Consider the following 20,221-nt stretch of genomic DNA (forward strand, 5'->3'; position numbering starts at 1 on the left):
TCAGCAGCCTGAATTCAAGCATCCTAAAGAACCAACATCCCTGAATTTTTTTTTTACTTTGATCACATGGCTGATTTACCTTCATAAGAAAATGAGTCTCTTGGATTTAAAACTTTTCACTCTCCCAAGTGACTCACCATTTTTCCAAGGCAGAATTTCAACTTCTCTACTAACTTTCTTCACTTAATAATAAGACTTCACTATCTAATCTCCAAGTTACTGCTAGAGACTAGAATTTTAAGCCTATCTAAAACTGGATGGACTAAGGCATCTAATGCAATGTCCCTCAGCACACCATCATAGATTTGGAAGGGACCTTTAGAGATCCACTAGGTCTAATCGCTTCATTTTACAACAGAGAGGTATATTACATGCCAAAGGTCATGCAATAAAAGGAGCAGAACCAGGATTAGAACCCAGATTCTGATGTCATATCCACTGAATACTCTTTACACCACATTCCCAAATCTATTGCTCCATCACTTTTCAGCAAAATAGTTTGTGAAAGTGCTTTAAAAACCTATAAGGTGCTCTTCAAATTTAATTGATCACCATTATCTGATCACTAAGACCCACTAACCAAGGTAATCAATGAACCCAAGCTACTTCAGTTTTCCGTACTAGTCCTGATTCAACTGGGCTAAAACTTTTTTGAGGGCATAGAACTCAAGAGATGGAAGAGACCTTATAAACCAGGGGTTCTTAGCCATTTTTTGTAACCTGGACCCCTTTGGTAGTCCAATGAAACTTATGGACCCCTTCTTAGAATCACATTTTTAAACAAGTAAAGGAAATGTTAAATTTCAGTTAAAAATAAAGATGGAAATTTTTTTTCTCATCCAAGTTCACATCTAAGTTAGGAGATCTCCCTGAAATCTCTCCACGGATTCCTCCAGGGAGCATGTGGACCCCAGACTAAGAAACCCTGAGAGAGATGACATAATCTAACTCCTTCTATTTATAGCTGGTAGAGTGAGATCTTTCCTTTTAATTGTCCTGGTGCTTCACTCAGTACTCAGCACTTGGCAGATGTTTAATGACTACTTGTTGCTTCATGTCAAAGGTAAGTAGCAAACCAGGACAGGCAGAAGCAGGTTAGAATTCTGCTGAAACTTGAACTTCTCCACCATTTTTCCATTCAAAGAGCTTGATCACAATGATTTTATTATATTGTTGACATCACATTTAGTAAAGAAAAATGATTCCTGCCAACCATTATTATTAAAAAAAAAAAAGATAAACTACTCAACCCTGTCATCCCGACATGTGGTGTACATTGGAGAATACTGTTGTATCGATGGTCAAAGGGGAAGAAAAAAACCTTGTTACCTTGTGCCCAAGGGGGCACTAAAGACCATCATGTTTGTACTGTAGATATTTAACTCAAATTAAGCAATTTTCAATCAAATCAGGACCGTGAAACTCTATTTTGGCTGACAACTTTTAAAAAAATTTGTTTAGTATGATTCTATTTGATATCACTTAAAATGAGTTTTAGCTTTAAACATACCGTGGCAATGAGACAGAACATAGATAAAAAGAATTCTTGAATTGTAATCTTGAAAACATCTAATTGTACAAGAACACATCGCTATAGAGCGGAGAAAAGTAACAAAAAGTTCCATTTTTTCGAACAGGAAGATCAGATAATTCTAGGACAGATCCTGTGGCTGAAAGTACACAATTAAAAAAACTGCTTCTTTTGTTTGTGTATGCAGACATGCATGTGGGGTTTATATGAAATCCAGCTTAAAAAAGGGCAATTTAACACAAGTATTAATATGCCACAGAATTAATAATGTTTATGCACTTATACATACATGTGTATGTGTATGTGTATGTGTCTGTATGTATATGTATAGGCTCAATATCAACATGGAAGCAGGAGGAGAAAAAACTTCCCAGGATGACGAGCAAAGGAATTGTCAAGGAAAGTTCCAGCCGAAAAGTAAGGTGGAGTTTTGTGGAAGTTCATTCATCAGATCGGACTGTGAAAGCCCGGCCGCCTCGCCGGGTCGGGACAAGGCGCTGTATGGGGGCAGATGCTGCCTTGTGGATGCTGAACAGTTGTCCCGGAAAACAGCCCCCCCTCTAATTGGAGTGGGTGACCACAGGGATGTCAATCTCAATGGCGGAGAGGCGCGATCTGGCCGAGTAGGGCTGAGAGTAGCTGTGCATGCTGGGCGCGTGGGAGTACAGGGGCTGCCAGAAAGGGGAGGGGAGGGCCTTGCAGGCGCAGTACCAAAGGAACAGCAAGAGCGAGGTGGTGAACAGGCCCCCGGCGCTGGCCACCGTCACGTAGACTGCGTAGTCGAACGAGAAGACGGGCTCAAACTTCCTGTTGAGGTGGCTGTTGTAGAAGATGACCCAGATGGACGGGGCCAGACTCAAGAGGCCGGCGGAGAAAAAGAGGAGCCCCGCCACGAGGTGGCAGCCGGCACTGTTGACCAGGCACCGGGCCAGTTTGATGTTAGGCACAGAGGACTTGAAGGCCGTATTACACATCCCGATCAGGCAGAGCAGAAGCGCGGCGGCCGCCACCAGGATGCTGAGGGGCAGGGCGAACTGGAGCACCCGCAGGTCCAGCTGATCCACGGAGGAGTACCACTTGGTGTCGTACATCAGGCAGTCGCTGCTCCGGTCGTAGCGGGCGCATTTCACCCAGAGCCCGGTGTACACAGTCAGGTTCTTCTCATTCTTGTTGAACGTGATCAGTCTCAGTTTTCTCCAGTTGGGAAGCATGGTCCCAGCAAAGAGCCCTGCCACGGAGGCGATACCACACAGGAAGGAGAGCACCGTGGCCGCGTGGACATCCCGACAACCCATGGCAGGCGCGGAGGCAGAGCGGTCACTCTGGATCAAAAAACTGACTAGGGACAGAAAATACAAGAGAACACAACTTCAGGAGATAATTTACAGCGGACTAGAATGGGCAAACCTATCAGAATCATCGGCATCAAATCCAGGAGAAGAATTTGGTGAGGATACAAATGCAGTAGAAATTTCCTAGATTTATACTTCCCTTTGTTTAGGGTTCTCAATGGCCCAAATCTTTCATTCTGCAGGTGGGGAAACTGAGGTTAGGAGGAGGCTTTCTACAGGTCCCATGAGTAGTAAGGACCAGAGCTGGGACTTGAAGCCAGGTCCTCTGAGCCCAAACCTAGAGTTCTTTCTGAAAGCATCACCCTTAGGTACGTGGGCAATTTACTGAACATTCATACGTTTGGACATCAAAGAGCTGATTACTGCGTGATCTCCTGGCATCTTCCTCACAGTCAAATAGAGACTTAAAGTTATTTGATGTTAAGTGACCTTGGGAATTAAATTTTTACTTTGTCTTTTACCACCACTATGCAATGAAAACATGCAACAGTGCCCTGGTAAATGCCAGAGTTCTTTCCAATGTATCATACACTCCCCCTGTCACAAAGAAGCGGTTGCACAGTCACATGCAACAGGAGGGAGAAAAGTTCCCACTCTTCCCTTTTGCTCCCTATGGAGCACCGGCCACAGCCCTTCATCTCTAAGCCTCCCTTTGCAGAGGTTGAAGGGATAACTCCTATGTTCTCTGTCAAATGACCCTGGGGCCTGTGATGGATTCACTCCATCGGCTGGAGACAGTTTGAAGATGGTGTAAATGATACCATGACTATGGGCTCAGTTCCCAAGTGGGTTCTGCTCCCAGGCCATGAATGTTCTAGGGTTCCATCTGTTCCAACAGGTACTAGACAGCAATGTGGAGAGGTCTTTTTTTGTGATAGGAAATGAAAATGCCCCTAAATTCATTAGAAAAAAAGGATAGATGAACTTTAGTTCGACTACCAATGACTTAATGGATGATTCAAGACATTCCTAGTAAAATTTGAGAAATTAATATTACCCATTCATATAAATGAATCACATTTTAAAACAATAATCACTCCAGTATCTATTACTATATTAAAGATGAAAAGAAAGATATATCCCTGTAGTTTCCAGATCACGCTCTCTTCTAAAATAAAGTTTCTGTAGTAGAAAACAAATCAACAAAGAATCAGGAAGCCACACAATTTGAATCTATCCAAAGGAACTTCTAATTCATATGTTTTGAAGAAAAAATCTTTAATAATAGAAAAAAAAAAGAGAGAGAGAGAGAGAGAGATCAAAAGTCCTGTTTCTTTGCCCCAGTTCCTGGAAATCTAATTGCTGAGCAGGTCTCAGTACTTTGCCATAATAAAATAACATTAGGCACATAGTCAGCCCTCAATAAATAAATAAATATTGATTGACCTTGAATAACCAATCAGTAAAAAAAAAAAAAAAAAAAAAAAAAAAATCAGAAATGGCCAACCAGTACATTTACTTTTTTTTCCCTCCCAATCAGGAACATGATGTTCAAGCTAGAGATAGAAAATATTTTGATTACAGTGTGGTTCTTTCAGCCTTCTAGTATCAAGCAATATTTACTGAACTAGTTCTGAAGAAAATGGCAAGAGATAAAAGCAGCAATAAGATATATTGATGGTACAAATTATCTGTAAAATGTGAAATGATGAAAAGGAAAGTAGAAGTAAAATGATTTGTCCCCAGAATTACTAAGTTTCAGAGCTAGGGCTTCAAAGCAAACCCTTTGATTACTGGGCCAGAGTTCTTTCCACTGCATTATGAACATCCCCATCTAAGTAATTATGCAGTCACATGTGACACGAGGGAGAAAGATCCCCATTTTGCTCGCTATGGGACAGACTGGCCACATTGCTTCACCTCAAGACCTAGACTCTTATGTTCTCTCCCAAATGATCCCAGGGCCTGGGATGGATTAACTCAGTTGGTTATAGGCTCATGTTGACTATGGGCTCAGTTCCCAAGTGAGTTCTGTTCCAAGGCCATGGATGTTCCAAGGTGCTCACAAACACGCCACCCGTTCCAAGGGCAGCAATTAAAACAAACACACACACACTCAGGATGTGCTCCACTGATCACGGGGAGGGCAATCTGGGACATCTTTTCTGTAATTAAAGAACAGCATTACTATCATCAAGCCTCCAATAAAGTCACACCAAAGCTTCCAGCCATAAGGAGTTTACAACTCCTTTCAAATTCCATTGGCATTCATAGTTTGGTCTTTCCCCTAGAATAGATGGACAAAAGCCAGATAAAGAAGACTTGTAAGTTTTCTTTGTGGATTTCAAGAATTTCCTTTAACTTAAACCATTTAGAGAGGCCCAAACTACCCAGAATTCCTGTTTATTTTCAAAGAGAAACCTGCATTGTGAACTTTATTTGCAGCTTCTGTACAAATTCTTCCAGACAGAGACTTTCTGGGATTCAGAGTATCTGAGAAAAAGGGTTAAAATATATTAAGGTCTCTATGACAAACAAATTCCAATAGAGAAGTAAAATACTTTAAAAAGATGGGCACATGAAAATTAAATTTTAAAAAATTGGGTGCACCCCTCAGAATATTTAGCCCAATTCAGAAAAAAAGACTATGGGACTGAATGTGGATGACGACATTGTATTTTTCACTTTCTTCTTGTTTGTTTGCCTTTTGTTTTCTTTCTCATTTTTTTTTTCCTTTTTTGATCTGGTTTTTCTTGTATAACATGATAATTGTGGAAATATATACAGAAGACCTTCACATGTTTAACATATATTGGATTATTTGTTGCCTTGGGGAGAGGGAGGGAGAAAAAAAATTGGAATACAAGGTTTTGCAAGGGTGAATGTTGAAAACTATTTTTGTATATGTTTTGAAAATAAAAAACTTATTGGTGATTCAGGCTCGTTCCAATGCTCTTGAGATGAAAAGAGCCATTTGTACCTAGAGAGGGGACTATGGGGACTGAGTGTGGATCACAACATAATATTTTCACTTTTGTTGTTTTTGCTTGTATTTTGTTTTCTTTCTCATTTTGTTTTCCTTTTTTGATCTGGTTTTTCTTGTGCAGCATAATTTGTAGAATATGTATAGAAGAACTGCACATGTCTAACATATATTGGATTACTAGCCATCTTGGGGAGGGAGTAAAAAAAATTTGGAACACAATGTTTTGCAAAGATGAATGTTGAAAATTATCTATGCATGTTTTGAAAATAAAAAGCTTTAATTTAAAAAAGAAAAGAAAAAAGCTAAAAGAAAGAATATATAGCCCATAGGTTATTAAATACCTGTGAATGTACACAGACCAAATATGTAGCATCACCTGTATTTTAACCTCTCCTGTTATATAATTTGATAGGAACTTATAAGTAGAGCTGGAAGGGATCTTGGAGGCTGTTGATTCCAATCCCCTCATTTTATATTTAAGGCAAAGCACAGAGAAGTTAAGTGACTTGATCACATTCACACAGCCAAATGTGATTTGTACTTAGACCCTAAATCCAATGCTTTATCTCTATATTACACAGTCTAAAAAATGGCCACTTTTCCCAAGTACAGAACTTGCCAAAATATAGGGTTACTATATTTATAGCTAAAATGACTTTAGAGTTTATTTATTCCAGCAATTCTCAAAGTGTGATTGGGTTCTCCAAATATTTTCAGGGTATCAGAGAGGTCAAAACTCTTTTCATAGTAATACCATGATGTTTTGATTTCTAACAAATATTGGTAGCTATAATCCCATAAGAACAAAAACTCTTAGGAGTCTTCAATAATTTTTAAGGATATAAAGGAATCCTGAGACCAAAAAGTCTGAGAAATGTTGATCTGCTCCAATCTCATTTTTACAGAAAAAAGAAATCTGAATTATAGCTTCCAAGTGATAGAAGTCAGACTTCCTCCATCCCAACCCCTACTCTCCATGGTACTGTGGAAAATATTCACGTGGGAACCTTGAGAATGTAGTTTAATGAAAACACAATGAGATGGTTTACCTGAACCTAACTTTTCATACAGCTTACCTGAACCATGAGGAATGAATAGGCTGAATAAATCAATTTGCACTAATTTAACTTGGCTTGAAACATGGCACTGTTCTAATCTTTTCACAAACTCTTGGCAGTTTTTAGAGTCAGGAAGGAATAAAGTCAGGAGTAAGCCACGTCCCTGGCCCTCTCTATCCAACTCCGACCCCCCTAGCTAGCAATGTAATCTTGGCTTCTGTGGACCCCCCTTGATCATTCACGGAGCCAGAATTAATAATGATTCATGTGTTGGAAGCAAGGAAGCTAGGCATTCTGAGATAGATCTCTGACCATCTGATTTTATAATCAGCAGTTAAAATACTTAAAGTTCTCCTTTATTCTCTCACTGCTTAAGCCTTCTGTGACTGTCTGATTCTGGAACTGCTCTTCTTTCAGGTTTAAAAGGATTAAAAGACTCAGAAAAGAGCTAAAGATCTCTAGATCAAGGTAACTGGGGATCTTTCTAGGAGGAAATGTTAATCACCTCCCAGCTTTCTAGGTACATTCTAACCCCAGGAAGATAATTGTATTCTAGATCTCGGAAAAAAGCTTTGAAACTCCATCACCCTAACTGCTGCTTCCTCTAGCATATGAGATGACAGATAAGTAGGTGGGACACTCTAGGGAGGGGTTAGATTTTTTTTGATTGAGGGAGCAGCAGAGAAAAGATATACTGTATTAATTCAGCTACAGACTATAATTCCTACTCCCTACCCCACCTTCCTGTCAAATCTGGTTTATTATAAATACTGAGCACAGTCTGTAATTGCATTCTTAGTAAGAGAACAATGACAGTGATTAGACAAAGAATAGTGATAATAAAAATGGATAAAGCATCTTCATTTGAATTGAAATAAATGTTTAAAAATTTTACAGCAATCTATGAGGCAGATAGATGGCAAAGTGATTTGAGTACTGGGCTTGAAGTCAGAGAGACCCAAGTTCAAATGCAGACTCAGACATTTACTAATTATGTAATTCTGGGCAAGTTACTCAACTTCTATTTACCTCAGTTTCCTCAATTGTAAAGTGGGAGATGATAACTCTACCTCATAAAATTGTTGTGGGGACCAAATACACTAATATTTATAAAGCACTTAGCAAAGTTACATAGAGTAGATGCTATGTGAATAATATTTTAATTATTATCACTTAACTTCTGCTGCCTTGGTTTCCTCAATGTAAGATGAAAATACTAATGGCACCTATCTCTCATGGTTGTTGGGAAGGTCAAATGAATTAGTATTTGTAAAGTGATTAACTCAGTGCCTGGCACACTGGCAGGTCATTTGTAATTTATGGTCTTAGGAAATTGCCTAGAGCATTGAGAACTTCCTAGCCTCACCCAGGATAATAATAAAAGGGTATGAGGAGGAGGTCCATCCTTACTCCAACTAGGATTCCTTTCAGCGGTTCCCTATCTCTTTTGCCATTTGTAAATTATCTCTCATATCTTCTCAAGATTAGCTCAATCCAAAGTTCCCTTCAAAAGTTAGAAGGGGCCAAAGAAAGTCATTCTGGGACATCTGTATGTACATGAGGACATGTAAAATAATATGACTACACCAAACTTTTATACATCATGACTGCAGCGGTCCAACAGGAACCAGCAAACTGGGAGACTGGTGCTGAGCTGATTCTTGTTTTCACTTGCAGTTTATTTAACCAAGAGTCCCTCCCATCTACCGTGACTGTCAGATAAAGCCAGTGCTGGTTCATGAGACAAAGTAATCATTTATATTTATACTAACTCCTTCAGTTTTCAAAGCTCTTTTTTTAAGAATAAAGAAGGAAAATATTTTTTTGAGCACTAAGAGTCCTTGCCAAGAACTTTTAAATAAACTATTTGTTGCTGATCAGTAGTTTTCCAGTTTTATACAACTCTTTGTGAACCCTTTTGGATTTGTTTTGGGTTTTTTTGGGCAAGACAATTGGATTAAGTGACTTGCCCAGAGTCACACAGCTAAAAAGTATTTGAGGCTGGATTTGAATGCAGGTCATGTGCTCTATCCACTGCACCATGTAATTGCCCTCCTTTTGAGGTTTTTTGGCAAAGATATTAGAATGATTTGCCATTTCCTTCTCTATCTCATTTTACAGATGGGGAAACTGAGGCAAACAAGGTTAAGTGACTTGTCCAGCTTGTGTATGAAAGTTGAATTTGAACTCAAAAAGCTCAGTATTTCTGACTCCAACTCCATCAATCTGTCAACTGTGACACTAGTTGCCCTCAAATAAACTATATTGGGTTGGAAACAAATTTTAATAAAGGTAAAAATCTATTAACAGGTTGATATTACCTGGGATACATTTATCTTTTCAATTGTTTTATCTATTTTAATCTGTCTTGTCTGAGATAGAAATAACTTCTTTTGTGGAAACTCAATACTGAACTAAACTTCTACTTAAAGCCATACAATAGAAATATTGCTCTATTTAGAGTATTATTGCACAAACAAAATCTTAAGTCTTGGCATTTTCCATTTTGGTATGATTATCAATGGATCTGAAGGATGATATTTGCTATTGTTGGAAGTTATTTAAAAATTCCAAATTTTGTGAATCAAAAAGCTATCTAATAAATAATTTCAAAATGCTATTTTCTTAAATACTTTTAGTGAATGCCATGGGCATGTGGGCAGAAGCATAGATTTGAAGATGGAAGAGATTTTACAAACTGTGTCATTTATATGAAGAGAAAACCGAGGCTGAGAGCATGATTTAGAATTGAATGGAGTGAGGGACTTATTGACCAGCTAGTCCATCCCCTTCATTTTTCACATCCAGAAGTTTATATAATTTGCCCTTCACTACAAAGTTTAAGTAGAAAAGCCAGAATTCAAACTCAGGTCCCTCATACTCCAAATCCAATACCTCTTCCAATATAACAAGATTCCTAAGGTGATGGGAGCACTAAGTGATATGCACAACAATGAAGTTTGTCATATTTCCTTCTCAATCCAAGTAAAAGATACCTGTCACTGGTCACTAAAGTATGTCACAAAAAGGGAGAGAGAATAATGGTAAATAAAAGATAATCCAAGAAGCCTCATACTTACCTTTGAGGTTTACCTGGGAAGCTTTAAAGTGCCTCTGTCAACTTGGAAGAAATCCTACCAAATCTGCATGAATATATAAGATGAACTGGACCTGAAAAAAGAAGCATATTTGGTTTTCCCTAAGCAGAATTTAATATTTTCACAATGAATTGATTTGCAATGCCAAAGAAGTTTTATATCAAAAAGTGAAGTGGTAGTAACAGCAGCTCACCTTTATAAGATGCCATACAGTTCACAAGGCATTTTCTTTACAATGAAAAGAGTTGCATGTAAATAGAAAGTAGTTCAATTTAAGTCTAGGGCAATATGATAGCTCCTAAGGGCCATTTGGTTCCTTTTATAGACTAAAGGAATTTATTTTTGACAAAAACTTACAAATATGATCACAATTATTCTGAGGCCTTAGGTAAAGTTGTAGGCAGAGGTTTGATTCTTTACCTTAACATATATAGAGATAGATATTTGTAAACAGTTTACACACACATATATATATTTTAAAAGTAAGTTTTTAAAGTCTTTTAGGTTTTTTAATGTAATTTTAAAAATCTTTAATTTTAATAAAGTTTAAATATAATTGATTATTTCCCCCAGGATTCCTTTCCCTTAATCTTCAAGAATCATGTAATAAAACAAATAATATATTTAAAAACAAAGAGAGAGGGAACTGGGAGGGGGGAAAATGAGCTAACTAATGAATATGTTGAAAAAAAATTCCCCAAACAAATGTAATATTTAACACCTGTGGACCTCCCAGCCCAAAAGGGGTGGAATTGAGGAGCCATGTCCTATCTTTTCATTTAAATCATGCTTGATCTTTATTGTCATTCACTTTTGATTTTGTATGTGGTTGTTGCTTCCATTTATGTTGTTGTCATTATGATATATAGTTTTCTTGGCTCTGCTTATTTCATTTGCATCAGTTCACATAGATTTTTCTATACTCTGTATTCATCACAAGTAATTTTTTACAGCACGATGATATACGCATTGAATGTTCCACAATTTGTTTATCCATTCCCCAATCATTATTTACTTTGTTTCTAATTGTACCATAAAAATACTGTTAAAATATTTTGGTGCACAGTTTATGGGAACTTTCCTCTTTTCAATGACTTTTTTTGGGAACAAACAATTCCATTAAGTTACTCCAGTAATAGCCAACGGTTCAAAAAGTATGGGCATTTTAGGCATTTTATTTGCATACTTCCCAAATGGTAGTACCATTTCACAGCTCCACCAATAACTTATCAGTGAGTCTATAATTCTATAACCTCTCCAACATAAACAGTTGCCATTTTTTGTCATCTTTGCCAATATGCAGGGTGTGAGATGAAGTCTTAGTGTTGTTTTGATTGACATTTTTCTTATTATTAGTAATTTGGAGCAGTCTTTCATGTGGTTGTAAATATCTTGCAGTTCTTTTGAGATCTGTTTATATTCTTTGAGCACTTATTTAATGGAGAATGACTATTGGGTTTTAGACATGTGTATATACACATAGCTGTGAACGTCTCTATGTACACATATAATTATATACACATAATAGATCCATGCATATAGATGTATGGAGGTGCATGTAATAACTGTTTATATGTCTTGCATACCAAACTCTTGTCAGAGAAGTCTGATACAATGAAGTTTTTCCTCCCATTTGATGGCTTCCTGTCTTATCTAGATGCATTAATTTTATGTCTGGAAAAGCTGTTCCGCTACATGTAATCAGCTATCTATTTTCTTTCATCACTGTCTCTATTTCTTGTATAGTTAAGTACACATCCCCTACTCATAACTGGAAGAGGTGTAATTTACACTTACATCTATTTCTACATCTAGCTGCTTTGTGGTTGAGGAAAGATTTGGGTTCCTGAAAACAACAAAGCGGCAGATTATATTAGTGTCTATGGACAGGCAAGCAATGGGAGAGGAAGTTGGGGCCAGAACAGTCCTTTTTCTTAGAACTTCCTTTAGTGCTGGAGTAGGTGGCTGTATCAGGCAGGTGGTATCAGCATGAGACTTCTGCTTAGAGATGTCTATAAGGCCAATGGTCGACCTCATTCTTTCCCTTCTCCAGAATAGCTCAGCCTTCCCTTCTCTTCTTCCTTTCCTTGGTTGGAAGCCAGTTTTTTCTGACTTAATTCCACAGGGCCTCACTCCTTCCTCATTTGCCCACAGGAATATCTATCTGGTTTTTAAATACAATTTCTCCCAAATCTCACATAAATCAAAGTACAGTGGCTTAGACTGATTCAAGGAAGCATGCAAGCTCAGTTCACAGGCAATTCTCACAGACTCAATCAAGCAGTGTACTTACTGACAAAGGAAATTAATTTTAAGTGAAATAGGTCAATGAATGGAACACCAACCTTGCAAATGAATTCAGAATACAAGGACTTCTGTTATAACCTTGTACAAGTACTCTTAGAGGCTTAAATTTCCTTATTTGTAAAATGGATATTGGACAGTAGAACTCCAGGACCAAAGTCAGGAAGGCTCAAGTTCCTGAGTTCAAATCCAAGCTCAAATAGTTACTGGCTGTGTAACACCCCCTCCCCCCTCCAAGTCCCATAACTCTAATTTGCCTCCTCATTTGTAAAATGAGCCAGAGAAGGACATAGCAAACCACTCCAAGAAAAGCTCAAATAGAAACAAGAACTGGGTAATTCTGAATGATTTAAAATTTTGTTTAGGGAAAAATGCTAACTCCATTTAAAATTATTAATAGAGCTGTGAATCGAGCCACTTGTCTGGTGGGTTTGCAGTTCTATTACTGGCTCATTCAGAGCTGCAATGATTTCATTAGATATGGACGTTTTCTCTACTGGTTTTGCCTTCACTGGAAGCTCTTTTATTAATTTCCATGGCAAATGTACTATTCATGAAGCTAGCCACCTAAGACTCACTGGGCACCTGCACAGTGCCCACTACAAATCCTAGCTCTTGTCATGCTTATTGGGACACTGTATCAGTGGAGAGCTGGTAACGTCAAGGCCTGGGAAAACCAAACTACTTAAGCTAAAAAGAGTTCTACGAAGCCAGTGATGATTTTGCTTTTTAAAATTTTTAAAAATTTTTTTTAAATTTTGTATTCTTTGACAACCAAAGTTCATAAAATCTTAGGTCTACGCTTGGAAAAGCCCTGGGAAGCCATCTAGTCCAATGCCCTTATATTACAAATGAGCAAATTGAGGCCCAGGGATAGAAAGCAACTCTCAAATGTCACACAGATAAGATAGTTGAATGATAGACTCATAGATCTAATGCTGGAGAGGATCTCAGAGATCATTTTACAGAAGACGAACACAGAATCAGAATGTTTGAGTGATTTGCCAGAAATTGCACAGGAAGCATTTGAATTCAGGTTCTTGCTCTACTCCTCACCAGGATCCAGCAGGATGCTCAGATGTAGCCACACAACTAAGATGAGGTGATCTGTGCTACTTTGTGAAGGGAGTTCCCCATGTCGTGACCATTGGAACTAGGATTCTGTTTAGTACTTTAGTAACTAATGTTTACCTCAAACAGCTTCTGTGAGATTAAAAGCTTGTAAAGCACCTGGAACTCCCCAGATTAAGGGTGCTCAGGGATGAAATGACCATCATTAGAGGTATTATTATTATGATACCAGATATTGGTTGAGTATCCCAGCAAAGAAGATAGATGGCTTTGTAAAAAGATGGTTATCAGGCAGGTTATTCCAAGAATCCAAAAATATAATTTTACATAACGGGCACCATTTTTGCCTGTTGCTAAGGGGGTCACTGGGAGCCTGACTCAGGCATCCCGCATGAGACAGCCTTTGCTTGACAAACCACCCCCTCCTCCTAAGTCAGCTTCAGAAGGCTCCCTCCTCTGCAGATCAGGGAGGGAAGATGCAGGCAGGAGGGCACACAGAGCTAGAATAGGGGGAAGGGCCATCCTGACCAACCCAGTGTCAGCAGCTGACTCAGAAATGGCAACCTGCTGCTGGCTCCAGCTCCCCCCTCCCACCCCAGGGGGCTGATAATGCCCTCCTCCTCCCCCGATTCACCAGGAAGCTGGCTCGGGGTGACCATCCCCCCACATCCTGCAGCACGCAAAGATCATGCACACAAGCCTGCGGGAGAAACTGAGGCTGTCTCCACAGAGCCCGCCAGCACTGCCCAATGTCCTCCAAGTCCCCCAAGTCCTCCACCCTGGGCCGAGCTGCCGAGTTAAGAGAAAAGGTTCAAACAACTTACTCCAAAGGATCTGGGGCATCAGAATATGAGCTACAGGCCTCCCACGGCCTGAGCCTGGAGTGATCCAAGGGGGAGAGCTTCCTGGATGGCAGTGGCTGCCTCTGCTGCTCCAGCTCCAGCTCCTGCTCCGGACTGCTACTACTGCTCCAGCTCCAGCTCCAGCTCCAGCTCCAGCTCCAGCTGCTGTTCTTGCTCCTGCTCCAGCTGCTGTTCTTGCTCCTGCTCCAGCTCCAGCTCTAGCTCCTGCTACTGTTCCTGGTCCTGCTCATGCTCCTGCTCTTACTCCAGCTGCTGCTTCTGCTATTGCTCCTGCTCCAGCTCCAGCTCCTGTTCCTGCTCCTGCTGTGCCTGAGCCGATTCAGGAAGTGAAACTCCCACCAGCTGGAAGGCCTGAAGGCTTTCGGGGCTGGTAGTCCGGCTCTTCCTAGGGTGTGGAATTGCTAGCACTCTCGGGACTACAATTCCCAGGATGCACCGGGCTCACAGCCCTCTGGCTGGAACCTGACCTCCTTTCCCAGCATACTTTAAATCCGTCCCAATTTTTGGTTCATCAATTAAGTAGAATAGATCACTCCAATACAAGTCCACACCTATTTTGTATATCTCTGTCTGTCTGTCTCTGTGTACTTGTATATGTGTATATTTGTTTAATGGCCTCCTTCCCTGCTCAAAAACCATGGTTCTATATATGATGCAAACCTCCATACTTCCTAGAAGTCAGCTAAGAATAAGATGGAGAGGCAGTGAACCTAATACAAATTCACGTGAAAAAACGCATTCTTTAAACTTGTGGAAATGATGACATTGAAAGCATTCTAATTTCAAGAACTTTTGTCATTTTAAAATTGCATTTCATAGAGATGATTGATATGGAGACTAAGTATAGGAACATGAATATATACACATATATGTGCACAGATACATTTAGGTAAACATATTTGTGTGCACACATATACACATACATGGCTGTATGATACATACACAAGCTCATATGTGTCTGTACATATCTATTACAATGCACAGTGCATATATATGAGCATATACACACATAAATTAGATTTTTCAGAAGTTTGAAGAATGTAGTTTTTGTCCTTATTGATTTTTGTTAGGCTTACTGCCTTCTCATCTTATGGTGACTTTTGCTAAACATGGAGGGCTGCATCATATGAAAGAGGAAAGGAAAGGAGAGGAGAGGAGAGAAGGGAGGCAAAATAATCTGACGGATGCTTACTTTGGGCAAAACACTGTTTTAAGCGCTAGGCATACAAAAAGAAAAATAAGATAGTTCTTGCAGGATTTGAATCCAGTTCTTCCTGACTTCAAATCAAGACATGTTCTTCTGGTCACTCAATTTCATAATTCTCTCCTGTTCAATATGTGAAGAGATCTCATTTTCACTTTTTAAGGAGAAATCTTTAAGATTAGACTTTTGATAGAAAATAAATAAGACTTTGTAGACACTAATGGGACTTTGAAGCAGATGAGCTTTTTTGCTTTTATTTCAAAAAAGGTCACATGTGCCTAACATGTAGCTCCTGTAGCGTCCCCAGATCTCTAGAGTAGTTTCAGCTCATGGAAAGAGATTTGTTTTCAGAGACCAGAAGGCTGAATTATTTTAGTTCTTTATTATTCCACTAAATTTCCATTGTCCAGAAGTTTTGAAAGCGCTGTCATTCTTCCTCAAGCCCATCCATTCGCATAAGCTTTCATGGTCAATTTCGGTCACATGTATATTTAAATAAATCGTGAGCTCTATATTATTGATAGCTTTTCTAGTCATTGGAAGACTAGAATTTGGCATAAAAGTTTTACTATTTACATAATATTCTAATAACAAACTGTCAACTGGACCAGAACTGGTCTGTAACCGTGGGTAGCTGGAGCTGAAACAGAGTATGCTAGAGATAGGAGAGTCAAGACCCAAAGAAAAGTTTAATTCATTTCAGAGGAAGGAAAATGACACTTAGAGCTGGAAGCCCTGTGCCTCCTCTCCCCTAAGATGAGCTTACAGCTGTTAAGTGTGGGGCCAGTTCCAATAGACTGGTGAGGGAAAGAGCCATCCACATCCAGGGAAAGAACTATGGAGACTGAATATAAATAAAAACATAGTATTTTACCTTTTTTGTTGTTATTGTTTATTTGCTTGTTGGTTTTTTTTCTTGTATTTCTCCCCTCCCCCTTTTGATCTGACTTTTTTTGCATAGCATGACAAACGTGGAAATATGTTTCAGAAGAATTGTACATGTTTAACCTAAAAAAAAAAAGTCTGGAGCCAGTTACATATGTGAAAGGAATTGGCCTACAGCTCAAATCACTCTTAGATCTTGAAATTGTTTTCATGTTTAGCATTTCTTGGGATAAAACCACAAATATTTAATAGATGATTCATCGATTTTTCAAATGGAAATCTATTATAATAGTATTAGTAGCAGTAGTATAGTATTAATATCCGTTTTAGAAATATACCTCATTACATAGTTAAAAGTTTACCAATATCAAATATTTTTAAAAGCTCAAGTCACCTGTAAAGTATTCAAATTAAAAATTATTTTGTCTAACAGCATTTCTGTTTTACAATGATCTCTCAAATTTTACAACAATAAATTTCAGGTGACACTAATTGCATTTCCAAATTAGCATATATAACCATCATTGATGAAGTTTCCTTACAATTCTCCAGCATTCTCTTAATCTGCTCTGAGATGAGAGGGGTTCATAAGGGACACAGGCTGTAGCAATCCCCACAAACAGAGATGCATTCATGACTGCGAGAGAGTGGGGCATGCTGAGTGATGCGGAGGGTGGGGAAAGTCCCTCAGTTCTCTTTGGGGTGCTTTCCCTTTTTCAGCAAAACCAAGCCCTAAGTTAGAAATCATGAATAATTGCATGGGTGTGTGTGTGTGTGTTGGGGGAGGAGGGGCATTTCAGAAAAGAGTAGTCTGCATAATAGAAACTCTTACTTTTAAATACTCCCTGAGAACCCAAACGCCCCTGAGCTGGTAGATATCACCAGGCAAGCTCGTTCTCAGCTAGGAGGTGCAGTGGATCTGCAGAGGGGGGCGGAAGTCAAAAGACCCGATTTCAGATTTGACTTCAGACACTAGCTGTGACCCCGGATAAATCACTGAACTCCTCCGCCTCGGTTCCCTCGACTGTGAAATGGGCATCATAATAGCAGCTATTTCCCAGGGTTCTTGCGAAGATCAACTGAGATACTTGTAAAATCCTTTGCAAATCTCAAAGTTTAGGTAACCAAGGTTTACTTTATGGCCCTTATTTTGCGTTAGATGCCAAGCATTTCAAATGACGTGACCCCAGTAAGGGCGGTGTAAGGTATAGGTTAGTGCCTCCGCCCCTCACAGGGCTGCCGCCGTTACGCGCACCTCTGTCTACAGTGGCAGCGTTAATGCTGGGAGCGCCTTCGCCTGAAGAGCCCTGCAGGTGTAACAGGCAGTGCTAACGGCCTCAAAGCCAAGGGGTACCGACCACTCCGCGGAGATTGAGGCCGGAAGCCTGCCCCCACTGGTTTTAGACGTCCCTTTTGTCCTCTTTGTGACCTTTTTTGCCCGTTCTGTTACCTGGGAGATGCCGGTAACCTGTCACTCCATTCCAATACGCTTTTCTTTCATTCTCCCCCATCCCCATTTTCTTCCTACTGTTAATTTTGGAACATCTAGTTTGACCCGTTCCTTTTACTGATGAGGAAACTGAGGTCCGAGGTTGGACGGCTTAGCCCAAATTCATTGAGGCAGCGCAAGGCGAGCTTTGATTCTAATCCTGAGTCCCGTCAAGCCCCCCAGCAGCCCCACGCGTCCCGCTCCCCCCGACACTCGTCAGTTCTTTCCCTCCCGGTTACGCACGTACAAAACCGGGCCAGGCCGGAGAGCGGCTTGCCCGTCTCTTACCTCCTGCCGCCCGCCCCCGCCCCGTCGTTGGAAATGGGGTCAGACACACAAGGAGAAGGCTGGTCCCTCTGAGTCACGCGGCTAACGCAGCCTGCGGCCCTGGGGTGGTCAAAGGGCCCGAGCGGGCGGCGGGAGGAGCGGGGCACAAAGGACGGCCTGAGCCACGGCCAACGGCAGCGGGCCAGGGATAGCGGGGAAGCGTGGGGGGCGCCTCCCCGCGCAAAGTGCCGGGTTGGAGTCTTAAGGGAATTAAAGCCCAATGCCTCACAAAATGAAGTAAATACAAAAAGGTAACGTCTTACTTTAAAACTAAGTTAGGGGCAGCTAGGTGGCGCAGTAGTTAGGACACCAGCCCTGAACTCAGGACCACCAGAGTGACCTCAGACACTTAACGCTCCCTAGTTGTCTGACCCTGGGCAAGTCACTCAACCCCAATGGCCTCAGCAAAAATCCCCCAAAAACCCCTTAAGTCGGTTTGCGACCACAGGGATCGTGATGTGGACCCAGTTTTCCGGATCGCATTTGGAGTTTTCTTGGCAGATACCTTGCCTTTGGTCGGGGTCACAGTCTGAACAGGGGTATGTTTGACTCCAGGCCTGGAGTTCTGTGGACTTTGGCGCCACCTAGCTGCTGTCGCGATTAGTGCCTTCCATTTCTGAGTTTGACCCCAGTCAGTCCTCCCTGTCACTCATTAGTTGTGTGACCCTGCGCACACCTTTAGTCAGTCTTCTCATGCATAAAATGAAAGGACTGGATCCTGTGGCCTCCAAGGGCCCTTCCAACTTAGACTTAAAACCTTACCATGCATGTTATCTGTAAACCTATGCTCTTGATTGCCTAGTAGAATCACTATATAATCAGCTGAGAGAAAAGTTCTTCAAAAATCAAGTTCAGGTGCAAAACTGCCAAGTTGCTTAAAAAAAAAAAAAGTTTAACATGTTTAACCTTTATCAGATTGTTTGCTGTTTTGGAAAGGTGGAAGAGTGGAAAAAAAATTCAAGCGCAAGGTTTTGCAAAGGTGAATGCTGAAAACTTATCTTGGCACACATTTGGAAAAATAAAATTTAAAATTTAAAAAAACTAAACAAAACCACCTAATGGATGAGCAAGACGAATCTCATGTTCCACTTATTGACTTGTAAGGAGAATGATGTATTTTGTCAACATATTTAACACTGTTCATTAACTAATTTTTAAATTTTCATTTATATATTAAAATAATTTATTGGGGTTACATTTTAAGTTCCTAATTGTGTCCTCTCTCCTCATCCTGCACTGAGAAAGCCACCCTTTGTCGCAGATTTATAAAAAGTCTTATGTGTTCTTCTAGCTATCAGTTTCTTTTTTAGAAAGACAGTGTCTTTCTAAAGAGATGCTTTATGGTTGTGCTTACAATTATTCTTCATACAACATTGCTGTTATTATAGTGTTCTCATAGTTTCAGTTTCACAACAATATAGTCAACACAAAATTTTTTTTTTTTTTTTTTTGAAGCTGGGGTTAAGTGACTTGCCCAGGGTCACACAGCTAGGAAGTGTTAAGTGTCTGAGATCAGATTTGAACTTGGGTCCTCCTGAATTCAAGGCTGGTGCTCTATCCATTGCACCACAAAACACAAACTTTTTTACTTTTTACTTCTTCAGGATCTTAGTTCCAGTATGATTTATTTCTACCAGTATATTTATAAATACTGGTAGAAATGGTTTCTAAAATCTTTTACTTCTATTCACATATGAGATTTCATATAAACTTATGATCAGGGACTATGTGGCTTTTCTAATCTATATCCCCACCACTTAACACAATGCTTTGTATACACTAAATGCTGTTTTTTTTTTTTTTTCTTTCCTTCATTCATAAAGTAGCCCTGAAGAATGTCAAAACAGAAGTAGATATATGGAAAAGGTGACATTAAATAGTATGTCAGTGTTCTGAATTGACACATGCTGATGCAGACTAAACCTGGTCCAAAGAAAGCAGTATGAGATCTAAATACTAAAACAAAAAAACCCCAACACTCAGTATCCTTGCCAGTAAATTTGATGTCAGAGTTGGACATCATTGAACCTACTCACAATCACCAAATATAAATTTCCTTTGCAACAAAACATATTATCAGACAATCTGAGCTAGGAAGAAACAGGTTCAAGTC

At 39.8% G+C, this 20,221-nt stretch overlaps 2 protein-coding genes across 4 annotated transcripts in view; both read right to left on the reverse strand.

Annotated features, from left to right (window-relative positions):
• The window catches only part of CDK14 (cyclin dependent kinase 14), a 772,185-nt gene extending 754,045 nt beyond the window's left edge, over positions 1-18,140 (reverse strand). Inside the window, exons 1-2 of one of the 2 annotated variants that reach the window (XM_074266573.1) lie at positions 18,070-18,139; positions 9,948-10,038 (exon numbers count right to left, since the gene is read on the reverse strand). The gene's annotated coding sequence lies outside the window, so the exon portion shown is untranslated. Of the gene's footprint in view, positions 1-9,947; positions 10,039-18,069 lie in introns of both variants that reach the window. The other variant, XM_074266574.1, reaches the window with a different exon arrangement.
• On the reverse strand, positions 1,777-17,663 carry CLDN12 (claudin 12). Of its 2 annotated transcripts, none has more exons than XM_074266579.1 (3): positions 17,125-17,663; positions 9,948-10,038; positions 1,777-2,870 (listed from the first exon to the last, which is right to left on the reverse strand). In XM_074266579.1, exon 3 carries the CDS (start codon positions 2,824-2,826, stop codon positions 2,092-2,094), a length of 735 nt encoding a protein of 244 aa, XP_074122680.1. In that variant the 5' UTR covers positions 2,827-2,870; positions 9,948-10,038; positions 17,125-17,663; the 3' UTR covers positions 1,777-2,091. The 2 variants fall into 2 exon arrangements, with proteins under 2 accessions (XP_074122680.1, XP_074122679.1); XM_074266578.1 differs by lacking the exon at positions 17,125-17,663 and adding an exon at positions 14,165-14,603.
• Positions 18,141-20,221: the final 2,081 nt, after the last annotated feature.

The sequence above is a fragment of the Sminthopsis crassicaudata genome, chromosome 5, assembly GCF_048593235.1.
Source record: "Sminthopsis crassicaudata isolate SCR6 chromosome 5, ASM4859323v1, whole genome shotgun sequence".
Classification (NCBI taxonomy): Eukaryota; Metazoa; Chordata; class Mammalia; order Dasyuromorphia; family Dasyuridae; genus Sminthopsis; species Sminthopsis crassicaudata.

Bases quoted from the DNA above. Each gene is read 5' to 3' on its own strand.
- CLDN12 (XM_074266579.1), bottom strand. From the start codon at position 2,826: ATGGGTTGTCGGGATGTCCACGCGGCCACGGTGCTCTCCTTCCTGTGT.